The following is a 14,773-nucleotide window of genomic DNA, read 5'->3' on the forward strand; positions in this document are numbered from 1 at the left end:
TCTTGACTTCTCAGGTTAAGGCAACAAGAACAAAAACAGTACCAGGATTCCAGAGAGATTGCGAGTGGAAAAATGGATGGCCCACATGGCAGTGCATTGGAAGAAGGTTTGGATGATTATTTGACTCGCCTCATAGAAGAAAGGGATACTTTGATGAGGACGGGTGTGTATAATCATGAGGATCGAATAATAAGTGAACTTGACCGACAGATCGGAGAGATTTTGGCAAAAAACAATGCCAGTAATTAATAACATTTGGAAAATCTTCACAGAGACTCCAGGTCTAAATTTTAATTTAATAGTAAAGCCCTCAAAAGAAGGGAAAATGGATGTTTTACAATGCAATTTTCAGTTTTTTATAAGCAAAATTTTGTATGTTATTGTATAGTATTTATTCGATTTTATTTACTTTATGCTACCTCTCCCACTCTGGTTTATTTGTAATTGCGTTTTATATTCTCATTTTTAATGACTTTTCAGTGTTTCTCATAATTTATAATTTCATGGCTAACTTTCAAAACAGCTTTTCACTAAATTTGTTCTCAGAGAAATGACTGTAGTAATTTCCAGTTACATAATTTTTTATGTTGAGCCAAAAGAGTACATGTTGCACTTTAAAAACGCTGTCCTGTTCATTTGAATAGAGGTATCTTAAAAGTTGAGACCACTTGTAAATGCAACTAGTTTTATTTAATTCATTTTAGATGAGCTGTCTTTTTTAACTTGTAACATTTGCAGGTGACACGTTCGAAAACAGAAAGCAGGATCAGTGCAGAGAAGCCATTTGTGATCTATTGAGTGACAAATTAGTCATTTATTTAAATAAAGTTAATACAGATTAAACTTGTTTCAACAGCTATTGAATTTTCAATTTTTTTAGTATACTCTTAACTTTTAAGAATATGAAGTAATAGCTTAGTAAGTTTTCTCTGTCAGTCTCCTGCTCAAGATTGCATTGTTTTCTTTTGTTAAAAATAGAGAATTCATTTTGCAGTAATAGTAATACTAGTTGTTAATGTAAACCCTCTGTAATAAAACATGGAAACAGATGCATAAACGCTTTAGCTAAGAAAGTAGAGTGAAAACCTACTATTTTTGACTCCCCCTGAATTTAATCAGTCTTTTACAAAAGAACATGAGATTAAGCCATTGGATTTATGTAGTGCCATGTCAGTATAAATTTTTAAGAATTCCTTTACATCGTATTCTTCAGAGCCAACATTTGCCCTCAAAGCAACACTTTCCACTTCCTTTTACAGGGTACTGAAAAGGTTTGATTAGCAAATTCACAGATTAGGTGAGCTTTGAAATATATGTAGTTTAAAATTTCTTACTTCCAAATATAATAAATTTTAAGTATATACTTTAAGAAATATTTACTGATAACTTCCACAAAAACAGAATAGGCTATTTGGTGACACTAAATTTTCTGTTGTTTTCAAGGTGGTGTATTTCTTGTTTGGGAAATTAAAGTCCCTACATGCTTTATATGTTTTTTTCCTCCCCCCTTGTTAACAAGTATTAATCTGAAAACAACCCAAGAGTAAATAGAGAAATTACTGAGAGAATAATGAATATGTGAATTATAGCAAGAATGTGAAGTATTAATTATGGCTATATATTTTCTCTCATTGATTTTTGTGCCACATGAATGGAACAGAAGTATTCTTTTTATTTGGGAAGGTCTTGGGGAAATATTGTGACTGTGCCTTCAGTTGCACTGTGTGCTGCATGTGACTTTTCAAACACTAGAGGGGGCCTCAGATTTAAAGAAACAAAAAGGACGTTTCTAAAATGGATGTGCGGTTTGCCTTCTCTAATCTTTTGGCTATGTGTTTCATCAAATAAAAATGACACTTGTATGCATCTTTGAGTTTCTGAGCAGTCTGTTACTTTTTTGTTAAACGGATTGGGCAAGTGCTTGGCACTTCCTATATCAAGTTACTTTGTATTTTTGGTTTTTAAGTGCTTACATTGCAGATAGATAATTTTATATGTTCTAAAATTGATTGGGAGAGTCTGAAATTTTAACACCTTTTTGTGGTCCTGTAGCAACAGACATTTCATTTGTAAGTGGCATTTACTGTATTTATACTGATTGCTCTTACTAAATTATCATCGGTGCCTGGGAGTTGAGTTATGACCATAGTAGAGAGATGAGTGAATGACCAAGTGAGTAGGTGAGTGAATAAGAAGTTTCCTCAGTACTATATGTAACAGCAGACCTTTCATCAGGTATTTTCATGTGAAACAAAGTTTACCTTTAAAATGTTTGTGATTCCTTTTCACGGAGAAAGCCTAGTTCCACGTGTAAGGCTAGCACACACTGCGCGGAAGGTGTATTACTACGTCTTCCCGGTATGTGTGGTGCCGTGTCTGTATAAATTGCAAGAGTTCCTTTACAGGTATATCCCAGTGATTTCTATATAGACTTGGGATCCTGTTGCTTCCAGCAGGTGTGGAAGTTTTGAGTATGATTTAAGGATGTATTAAGGCACTGCATGAACAATTTAAGATTACAACAGGCAAGTCTGATCAGATGACTTTCTCATCCACTTACTGCTCTGTCCAGATACGTCCCAGCCCGAATCTGAGTCCTCAGATTGCCCCAGTACATATTGCTTGTCCTCAGCCACCTCAGAATGGACTGACTGACCTGGTTCTTACAGTCTATAAAAAGGGTCCCCTGGTAGCTATGGATGGACTTTGAAAATTTGGCCTCTCACTACCATTGTGTCTGGCTTGACTGAATACCTGACTTGACTTTTTTATTGATATAATTCACATACCATAGGTTTCACCATTTTAAAGTATGCACTTCCGTGATTTTTAGTATATTCACACGGTTGTGCAGCCATCATTGCTATCTAATACTGAAACGTTTTCACCATCCCCTAAAGAAGCACCACACTCATTAGCAATCATTCCCCCTTTACCCCTCTCCCCAGCCCTTGACAGCCACTTAGCTACTTTCTGTCTCTGTGGATTTGCCTATTCTGGACATTTCATATAAATGAAATTCCAAATTTGATCCTAAAATTGGAAACCTTAAGTATTTTTGTATGCCCAGCTTCTATGGTATATAGCATTTTATCAGATGTTAAATTAAATGAAACAGATGCAGAAGGCCCAAATAAGGGTATAACATTTTTCAATCAGTTAGTATAGCTCAGCTGTTCTTATCCATTACCTAGTAAAGCAGTGACCTAAAATAGAGAACGGTAGATAATGTTCTGCCGTAACACCTCTGAGCAGTCCTCTTACGCTGGAAATGGATTATCGATACAGGGCATGTGTCGTGCCACTGGTATCCTGTCAAAATTGCACACTTTCCCACGTGATTTCTAGAGTGGGGATAAGGAGAAGCATGGTTAACTAGAATAGAAGGTCCATGAGGACAGAGGTTAGGTCTGTCTCACTTTCTGCCATTTGCCAGGACTAAAATAGTGGCTTCCCCAGGTAGGTACTCAATAGTTGCTGCATTCATGAAGAAAAAATAGTGTATGGTCTGCCAGTCAAAATAGACATAAAAATTAATGACTGAGGCACTGGGAGAATGCGCTTTCCTGGCCTCACTGACCCGGCTCTGTTGAAACTGAGGGATTTGTTTGTTGGATTGTTTGGCTTTTATTTATTTATTTTTGTTTTTGCGGTATACGGGCCTCTCACTGTTGCGGCCTCTCCGGTTGCGGAGCACAGGCTCCGGACGCGCAGGCTCAGCGGCCATGGCCCACGGGCCCAGCCTCTCCACGGCATGTGGGATCTTCCCACACCGGGGCACGAACCCGTGTACCCTGCATCGGCAGGCGGACTCTCAACCACTGCGCCACCAGGGAAGCCCTGTTTGGCTTTTTAAAAGTATGCTTCAATTGCATTGCGACAGAAGGTACAATAGAGGTTACCTGGGAGAGGGGGTGCAGGAATTGGGGAGTTACTGCTGAATAGGTACAGAGTTTCTGTTGAGGATGATGATAGTGGAAATGGTTGCATTGTGGATATATGTAACGCCACTGAATTGTATGCTTAAAATTGTTAAAATTTTGTGTTATATACATTTTACTACAATTTAAAAAAAAGTTTGCTTCAGATCTGCCTACCCAGTGTTTAAATACTAAAAGGGTTTTTGCACATGAGCCTCCTGGCAAGCCATTTTTAAAGATACTATCCTTTCATTCCTTGATTGTAGGAGTGGATCAGATACTTCATTATACGTTTGTAGTGCCTTTGTTGGTAAATTCTGAAATTAGTGAAAATTAATGGCTACTTTTTCATCCCAACCTCTAAAGGTAAAATTGGAGCATCCTTGAAACTTGGAATTGTAATGCCTTCATGTATTATAAAATTAAGGTCTTATTATCCTTTTAAAAAAGAATAATGACAAAATCAACACAAAACAGTACTGGTTATTTAATTTAGCAGGTAGTCCAGAACATGGACATAAATTTGAGTGAGAATTTTTCACAGTGGATTACTAGTTCCCTAAATTAGGCTTAATATCTTTTCGATTGAGGTAGTCTGTTAGTTTGGTAGTCTGGTAGTTTGTTGCTGCTGTGAGGTAGTCTTATTGTTGGTTGGTGGTCTTATTAATTGACGAAATGGTTTGTGTGGGAGTGCTGAATAAAGTCTGGGTGGATAATTTTTAACATGGTATGACTTGAAAATTCAAATCCGTCTTTGATATTTGTGTTTTGGCAACTGGGACAAAGGCCTCAGAACCCAGACTTTCCAGCATGCACTTCTTCTGCCACCTGCCTTAGAACACAATCTATGTATCTTCCTATCCGATGGGCCCTCGGCTTCTGTGACTTGGCAGACAAAGACATAACTCCTCCATCTTGGTGTAAATGTGGAAGTACAGACGGAAATGTTTAAGCACCTAAATTTTTCACTGAAACCAAAAGCACTAGAGTGCTCACTGATTTTGTTATATAACCTCTATTTGGCATCAAATTAGAACCCACTATTGTTAGGAATGTAACAGTAGAAGGGCTGCTATATACTTAAATCTCATTTTATTTGCTTCTCTGGGGGTTGTCTTCATGTTTTCTTTAGAAATGTTTTTACAGATGTAGGCTCTTCAGATATAAAGTTGCTGAAATAGAGCCTCAGAAGTTTAGCTTTCAAATTGAAGGGGGGTGGAAATCTGTTTAGAAAGATTAATTTATAGATAAATAATTTACTGACTCTGATACGTTAATGTACAATAATCCCTAGAGGCTTTTAAAGATGTAGTCATTATATTCTTAGGGTTTCTAAGAATGTTAAACCTGTCATTCATAATAGGAGAGAACTAAAATAGGGTCCATTTATAATTTCTTCTTGGAAACATTTCATCCACAAATTCACAGACAAATATTTTTTCTTTTCCAAATAGCTTATCTAATAGTTGGACAGCACAACCCTTTTCTTGATTAACATGTTAACTAGTCAAAAGCATGCAGATTCATTGGATGAGTGCTGAATTTTCCTCAATATTTTAGATTAGAACTTGGCCAGGGCAAATGAAATATTCTTGCAAAATCCTACTTTGACATTATTGTAAATTTTAGTGAATGCCAACCCAATAGTGAGAGAGTATGCCTAGTAGATTTGCTCACTTTTTAAGCAAATGCCAACCCAATAGTGAGAGAGTATGCCTAGTAGATTTGCTCATTTTTTAAGCAAATTCTCATATTAATGAATAGATGGAGCAAGGTGAAAAGCATTAAAGAACTCATTTCATTTCTATGACTTCTTTCTGTAATCTGAAAAATTGAGAAAGATTTGGTTACTAAAATTTCCGTCTGTTTTCTTGAGAGAAATTCTGAATTTCAAGCAAGGCTGTTATTGCATTACTTGAATTCAGTTCAGATTGTGTGCCAAGATGCCCTGAAAATGGGATGTCAAATCAAGAACTTGAGATATTAATATTCAGCACATATCTTGAGTCATCCTGTTTAGATTGGATGAGATAGTATAGCAGACTGGTGTAGTGCCCGGTTGTTGCCTCAAGGAAGGAACTTTCAATTCCTGATTTAGCTTCATTGTTGGCAGATGAGATTAATGGTATTCTCTTGAAGGTTTCTGGCAGAAGTTTATTTAGGTAACCAACTGAAATTTGTAAAATTTGCACAAAGAGAATAAAGGTACCAAATAGGAAAGTTTTATAAATAGTCTTCAGAAGTGATTTAGCCCACAGACTTTTTTTTCACCAATAAAAACTGTAATAGCCAGCCCACATTTGGCCTACCACCTCTCTCCCTGTTATCAATCCACACTTCTTTCTCTCTTATCTCCCTATGAATGTGTAAGTGTTTACTGGGAACAAATGACACCCAAAATTTGTCTGTAAAAGATTCTTTATAAACCCCCCAAAAACGAAAAGGAAGAAAGAAAGAAGGAGAAAGAAAAACGGGGGAAAGAAAGAGTGGAAAGAAGAGCTCACACCTCAATTTTCCTGTGGTATACCTTTTCTTTTTCTTCCTAAGGTCTATAAAATTGTCAGGTGGGTTCACTGGTTCGATTACTCTTTACCCCTTATATTATCACTTGAACCTTAGTGTCACTGTCCAGATCTATCTGAATATGTCTATGAATCTAGCAGTATACGTACACATGAGAAGTAATTGTCAATCTAGTATATTCTGGCATGAATCTAAGCTTAAAATGTGGAGCACATGTGCAGTATTCATTTCAATGCTTCCTTCAGTGTGTGTACATAGTTAGCAATTGCTAGTGGCATGCTGTTCTACCAAGTGAAAGAGAATAATCTGCCTGTTCCACAGAGATCAAATTATAGATTTATATACATTTATTATATATAATATATATATACACATACACACTATATGTAAGTGCTTTATGTAGTATACAGTTCTACATACAGTTGATTATTGAACAATGCATGTGTTAGCAGTGCCAACCCTGGCAGTCAAAAATCCACCTGTAACTTTAGGACGACCCTCCTACCTGCGGTTCTGCATCTGAAGATTCAACCACAGATCACATAGTTCTATAGTATATATTTGTATAAGTGGACCCATACAGTTCAAACCCATGTTGTTCAAGGGTCAACTGTAGTTATAATTTAAAGTATTACTGTTGTTCTTCCTAGTATGTAATCTTGGGAAGAGATTATACCCTTCATGGTTATCAGGAAAAACTACAGGTGACAGTACACCTCCAATCCCTTCATGTAATCAACAGCAAAGAATGACCAAAATAGCATTTCTGCATTTTCCTTCTCCTCATCCTTTATGTACACTCACTGTTCTGTTTCTGATAGATTCTGTTACTATAAAGTAGAGTAAGCAACAAAGGTTCCAATCACAGCTTTATTAGTAGAAGCTTTGCTCATGCATGTTATTTTATATCGAGTTTTTCTCAGATTTTGTAAGAGTATTTGGATACTAAATTTGATATTAAAAGTAGCATCAAACTTGTTTGAACCAGAGGAACAATTTATGTCATAAGCTACATCAGAGTAGTTGCTAGTCACACTAAAACTTCAGAGGTAGGTATAGGGGGAGAATGAGAAAAACAACAACAAACCAGTATGTTTATAAGCCTGTGCTCCCAAAGCTTAGCTAGCAAAGCGGGATGTGTATGTAGGCAAACTCAGCTGGAATCTAAGATGGCCTTAAAATCCATAGCGTCCAAAGCATTTCCATAGAATGTGTCATAGCCAATTCTGGGTACGAGTGACAATAGCAGTCAAGTGAGAAAAAGCATTTGTCAAAATCCAACATCCATTCCGGATAAACACTCCCAGCAAACTAAGAATATAAGGGAACTTCTTCAATCTGATAAAGGACATCTACAGGAGCCTATAGCTAACATACTTAATAGTAAAAGAGTGAGTGCTTTCCCAAAAGCTCAAGAACAAAACAGTATCTGCTCTCATTATCTCTGTTCAAGACTGTATGAAAGGTTCATAGCCAGTGAAATAAGGCAGAAAAGAACCAGATAATGGAGTAGGAGATACCAGCCTTCATTCCTCAAGAAAATATAACAAGTATGCAGCTATTCATGAATGAAAACAGCCCTGGGAGGACTCAAGAGTCCAATTAAGAGCCTATAGCAACACAGTGGAACCAAACGAGAATAACTGCACGACAAAGATCTCCGAGGAGATCAGCATAGCTGAGGTGTCCAGAGACAGCTAGGAACCAAAAAATAAAAAAGGTGAAGGCTATCGGTGTCAGCCACATGGCAAAGGCCACCACATTCCTCATGGCATGCTCTGTGGAGAATCCCAACAGACTTTGCCACTGAGGAGCTCAACAGCCCCCATGACAGTATGGACTACTCCATTGTGTTTGTGCATATGAATCCCAATGGCCTGCTCCACAGAGAATACAAGCAGATTTCACTGAGGTGAGCAACAACCATTGCCATCATGGACCCCTCAGAGAGGAGATACTACAACCCCCCAAGAAAGAGTCTGGTGTCCTGGAACCAAGGATGCCACCCCTCCCACCAAGCCCCATACTTACCCCAGACCCCAGAGCCACAGCTGTTCTGCATGTCCCAAAACTTCAGACCCTGACTGTGCATGTGCTCTTTGTGTGCCTGTTCTGTGTGTACCCACATCTTGGGCACTGGAGTCAACACCACTGAGGGCTAGGCAGTGCCCCAGATTCTGGAGTTACTGTCTCTACAAATGCACCCACTCTCCAGCTCCCAGCTCCTTGGCTGCTCAGCTTGCACCAACATCTCAGATACCAGAGCAACCACCACTGTGGGCAGCCAGTGCCCCAATCCCTGGAGCCGCTGTTGCTCTGTGGACATCCACTCCAGAGCCCAACTTCATAGCTGTTCCATGGTGCCTATGCATCAGACACCAATGCCAACTCTACCACAACGGCTCTCATGAGCTGGACATGGATCCAAAAGGGATACCCTTTGCCATGACAACCCCAGCAGGAGAAGAAAGATCAGGAGTTCCCTAGAAGACTTTACCGCCAAAGACCCCATCAGACCCCACCACTGCTTCAGACAGTCACGGCCCTGGCCAATGAAGACCCCAGCAATCTTTGTGAACAGTGACCTCAGCTGATGGAGCTGCAGGGAGCAGCAGCACCAGGACTTACCTGGAGCCAGAACTACCACACCCCACTCAGCCACTGCCCTTGTACCACATGCTGATGATCTTTTCCCACCAAAACCTGTCCATAAATTCTGGAAGAGGTTACTGTTCCATCAAATGCAGACATCAACACAAGCCTACAATAAAGGTGAAAAATCAAGGAAGCATGACACAACCAAAGAAACACAATAATTTTCCAGTAATCAACTCCAAAGAAATAAAAACTATGAATTGACAGAGAATTCAAGATAATTGGTTTAAGGAAGACTAGTGAGCTATAAGAGAATACAAATAGACAAATTAGGAAAACAATACATAAACCAAATGAGAAGCTCAACAGAGAGAGAGAGAGAGAAATCATAAAAACAAAACAAAACAAAACAAAATCCAAAAAAAAAACATATTCTGGAGCTCAAGATTATAATGGAATGAAAAAAAAATGCAAGAAGAACATCAACAGCAGGCTTTAATGATACAGAAGAAAGAATCTGTGAACTTGAGAACAGGTCATTTGTTATTATCCAGTCAGAGGAGAATAAAGAAAAAAGAATGAAAAACAGTGAAGAAATCCTATGTGAATTATGGGATACCATTAAGTGAAACAATATATGTACTATGAGAGTACCAAAAGAGAGAAAGGGGGCAGAAAGCTTATGTAAAGAAATAATGACTAGAGAGATCAAGATGGTGGAGTAGGAGGACGCTAAGCTTGTCTCCCCTCCATGAACACATCAAAAAAAAAAAATATATATATATATATACATGTGGAGCAATTCTCACTGAAAACAAACTGTAGACTGGCAGAAAGACTATAAAGGCGATAAAGAAACCAAGGCTATAAAGAAAGAGCCACACAAAGTCAGGTAGGAAGGAAAGAGAAGTGATCATCTCAGGACCTGCACCCCTGGGAGGGGACACAGAAGGGGGGTATTACACAGGCCCGGAGATACTTCCTGGGAAGTGAGTGGTTCAAACCACATATGGGACGTGCCAGACCTTGAGTCCAATACCAGGAAGATGAGTCCCCTTGGCTTGTTTGAGGACCAGTAAGACTAGTAGGGGGGCTGTGAGAAACTTGGACTGCACTTGTGAAGTGCAAGCACATGCTTGCTTGTTCCCCAAACAAGGCTGAGTAAGCAGTTTGAGACTGCCTGGGACCCTGGCCAGTTTCCCATGACACCCCACCATGCACCCTGGCCCACACTCAGTGCCCACTCTGGCCCCTCTTGCTCTGTGGGGCAGCATCCCACTAGGATGAAGGTTGCTGCTGCCAGGGGGAATGTGCAGTTGTGGAGGACGGAGCTGGCTTATACCTGGCACTACATCTGAATGGGTTTGGAGTGGCCCTTCCTGGCACTCTTGGAGGCAGCAGATCAGGAGTGGTCTGGAACTCTGGATGGTATATGGGACCACTCCAGTACAGGCCCTGGCCTGCACTGGGTGCCTGATCTGGCCCCTCTTGCTCCAACTCTGCTTCCATCTGGAGCTAAGGTATTAATGCTGGGCGGAGTGAGGAGCATACACTTAGAACAGAACCAGCTTGGATCCAAACCTCAGGGCCTCTTCTTTAGCACCTTGAGACCTGAAGCCACCCTCAATACAGTGGTGTCAGGCACTGAACATAGGAGAAGCCCCAGCTCACACCTGGCTCTGGCTCTAGCTCTGCCATCTCTGTGGCCCACCTCAGTGATAGCTGTCAGCATACCCTGGGGGAAGACATGACTCATGTTCTCCCATCAAAAGCCACTAGACACACACAGACTGTAGATGGACACACCCACATAAGGACACCCCTTCAAGACCAGGATGGGTAACTCTTACATCTAATTTCATAGAAATAGAGAAACTTATGGAAAATGAAAAGACAGGAATTTGTTTCAAATGCAAGAATAAGAAAAAAACCTCTGCACACATCCTGAGCTGACATGTCAGTGCATCCATTTCTCACCAGGATCTCTACCTGAATCACCAGGTAAAAGGCCTCTGCCCAAAACACATTATAAACAAGTGAAACTAGACAGAGCACAAAGGAAAACAAAAGCTTTGTAGAGTCTGAGGACAAGAAGGCAGAGTAGAAGGACCTGAGCTCACCTGCTCTCATGAAAACACCCAAATCACAACTAACTGCTGAACAACCATCAACAAAAGAGACTCGAACCTACTGAAAATGATATTCTACTTCCAAAGACAAAGAAGAAGCAACAACAAGATGGGGGCAGACACCAGAAGCAGCAGCAACTAAATTCCTGCAGCCTGTGGGACTGCAAACACAGAAAGTTAGACGAAATGAGATGGCAGAGGAATATGTTCCAGATGAAGGAACAAGATAAAACCCCAGAAGAACAAGTGAAACAGAGATAGGCAATCTACCTAAAAAAATAATTCAGAGAAATGATAGTAAAGATGATCCAAGATCTCAGAAAAAGAATGGAGGCACAGACCAAGAAGACATAAGAAATGCTTAACAAAGAGCTAGATGATATAAAAAACAAACAGAGTTGAACAATACAATAACTGAAATGAAAAATACACCAGAAGGAATCAATAGGAAAATAAATGAGGCAGAAGAACAGATAAGTGAGCTGGAAGAAAGAATTGTGGAAAGCATTACCGTGGAACAGAATAAAGAAAAAAGAATGAAAAGAAATTAGGACACTTTAAGAGACAACTGGGACAACATCAAATTCACCAACATTCACATTATAGGGGTCCCAGAAGGCGAAGAGAGAGAGAAAAGGCCTGAGAAAATACGTGAAGAGATAATAGCTGAAAACTTCCCTAACATCAGAAAGGAAACAGTCACCCAAGTTCAGGAAGCACAGAGAGTCCCAGGCAGGATAAACCCAAGGAGGAACACACTGAGGAACATATTAATCAAATTGACAAGAATTAAAGACAAAGAGACAATATTAAAGCAACAAGGGAAAAGCAACAAACAACATACAAGGAAATTCCCATAAAGTAATCAGCTGATTTCTCAGCAGAAACTCTGTGGGTCAGAAGGGAGTGGCATGATATATTTCAAGTGATAAAAGGGAAAAGCCTACAGCCAAAAATACTCTACCCATCAAGGCTCTCATTCAGATTTGACAAAGATATCAAAAGCTTTACAGACAAGCAAAAGCTAAGAGAATTCAGCACCACTAGACCAGCTTTGTAACAAATGCTAAAGGAACTTCTCTAGAAGGAAAGGAAAGGTCACAACTAGAAACAAGAAAATTACAAATGGGAAGGCTCACCAGTAAAGGCAAACGTAAATGTAGTAGATCATCCACACACAAATATGATATCAAAACCAGCAATTATGAGAAGAGGAGAGTACAAATGCAGGATATTGGATGTGCATTTGAAATTAAGAGACCAGCAACTTAAAACAGTTGTGTATATATATAGACTGCTACATCAAAAACTCATGGTAACCACAAACCAAAAGTCTACAATAGATGTACACACAAAAAAGAAAATGCAATACAAACACAACACTTAAGATAGTCATCAAATCACAATAGAACAAAAGAGGAAGGGAAGAAAAAAGACCTACGAAAACAAGTCCAAAACAATGAATAAAATGGCAATAAGAACATACATATCAATAATTACCTGAAATGTAAACAGATTAAAACATAGACTGGCTGAATGCATACAAAAACAACACCCATATATGTGCTGTCTAAAAGAGACACACTTCAGATCTAGGGGCACATACAGAATGAAAGTGAGGGAATGGAAAAAGGTATTTCATGCAAATGAAAATCAAAAGAAAGCTGGAGTAGCAATACTAATATCAGACAAAATAGACCTTAAAAAAAAAGACTTACAAGAGACAAAGAAGGACACTACATAATGATCAAGCAATCCATCCAAGAAGAAGATATAGCAATTGTAAATATATATGCACCCAACATAGGAGCACCTCAATATATAAGGCAAATGCTAACAGCCATAAAAGGAGAAATTGACAGTAACACAATAATAGTGAAGGGCTTTAATACCGCATTTACATCAAGGGACAGATCATCCAGACAGAAAATCAATAAGGAAACACAGGCCTTAAATGACACATTAGACCAGATGGACTTAATTGATATTTATAGCGCATTCCATCCAAAAGCAGCACAATACACCTTCTCAAGTGCACATAGAACATTCTCCAGGATAGATCACATGCTGGGCCACAAAGCAAGCCTCAGTAAATTTAAGAAAATTGAAATCATATCTAGCACCTTGCCTGACCACAACACTATGAGATTAGAAATCAACTACAAGAAAACAATTGTGAACACAAATATGTGGAGGCTAAACAATATATTACTAAACAACCACTGGATCACTGAACAAATCAAACAGGAAATAAAAAATACCTAGAGACAAATGAAAACGAAAACAGGATGATCCAAAACATATGAAATGTGGCAAAAGCAGTTCTAAGAGGGAACTTTATAGCAATACGATCTTACCTCAGGAAATAAGAAAAATCAAAAATAAGCAACCCAACCTTATACCTAAGCAACTAGAGAAAGAACAAATAAAACCTAGAGTTAGCTGAAAGAAAGAAATAATAAAAATCAGAGCAGAAATAAAAGAAATAGAGATGAAGAAAACAATAGAAAACATCAATGAAACTAAAGGCTGGTTCTTTGAAAAAATAAGCAAAATAGATAAACCTTGAGCCAGACTCATCAAGATAAAAAGAGAGAGGGCTCAAATCAATAAAGTTAGAAATGAAAAAGGAGAAGTTACAACTAACACCATAGAATTACAAAGGATTATAAGACACCACTACAAGAAACTATATGCCAATAAAATGGACAATCTAGAAGAAATGGAAAAATTTCTAGAAAGGTACAATCTCCCAAATCTGAACCAGGAAGAAATAGAAAGTATAAACAGACCAATCACAAGTACTGAAATTGAAACTCCCAATGAACAAAAGTACAGGACCAGATGGCTTCACAGGCGAATTCTATCAAACATTTAGAGAAGAGTTAACACTGATCCTTCTGAAACTGTATCAAAAAACTGCAGAGGAAGAAACACTCCTTAACTCATTCTATGAGGCCATCATTCTGATACCAGTACCAGAAAAAGATACTGCAAAAAAAAAAAAAAAAGAGAATTAAAGACCAATATCACTGATGAACATAGACATAGAAGTCCTCAACAAAATACTTGCAAACCGAATCCAACAGTGCATTAAAAGGATTATGCACCATGTAAAGTGGAATTTATCGAAGGGATGCAAGGATTTTTCAGTAACTGCAAATCAGTGTGATACTCCATGTTTACAAATTGAAAAATAAAACCATATGTTCATGCTCACTTTGGCAGCATATATGCTAAAATTAGAATGATACAGAGAACATTAGCATGGCCCCTGTGCAAGGATGAAATGGAAATTCATAAAGCATTTCATATTTTTAACAGACAAAAAGGGAGAAATTGATAGGAATATAATAATACTAGGAGAATTTAACACCCTACTCACATCAATAGACAGATCTTCCAGACAGAGAATCAATAAGGCAACAGAGATACTAAATGATACACTAGAACAGTTAGATTTGAGATTTTTAGGAAATTACATCCAAAAAAACCAGAATACACATTCTTTTTGGTACACGTAGAACATTCTCTAGGATTGAACACATACTAGGGCACAAAACAATGCTCAGCAAATTTAAGAGTATAGAAATTATCTCAAGCATC

General features: G+C 38.5%; 1 protein-coding gene and 1 non-coding gene across 6 annotated transcripts in view; both read left to right on the forward strand.

Annotated features, from left to right (window-relative positions):
• CEP120 (centrosomal protein 120) overlaps positions 1-1,860 on the forward strand; it is a 79,306-nt gene extending 77,446 nt beyond the window's left edge. For all 5 annotated transcript variants that reach the window (XM_060008950.1, XM_060008951.1, XM_060008952.1 and 2 more), the window contains one exon: positions 15-1,860. In XM_060008950.1, the coding sequence (XP_059864933.1) occupies positions 15-249 (235 nt within the window). In that variant the 3' untranslated portion in view covers positions 250-1,860. The remainder of the gene's footprint in view (positions 1-14) is intronic.
• A 12,519-nt stretch (positions 1,861-14,379) lies between these two features.
• Positions 14,380-14,486, forward strand: LOC132423709 (U6 spliceosomal RNA). The gene has a single exon (XR_009519033.1). It is a non-coding gene; the product is annotated as a U6 spliceosomal RNA (small nuclear RNA).
• Positions 14,487-14,773: the final 287 nt, after the last annotated feature.

This window comes from Delphinus delphis, chromosome 3, assembly GCF_949987515.2.
Source record: "Delphinus delphis chromosome 3, mDelDel1.2, whole genome shotgun sequence".
NCBI lineage: Eukaryota > Metazoa > Chordata > Mammalia > Artiodactyla > Delphinidae > Delphinus > Delphinus delphis.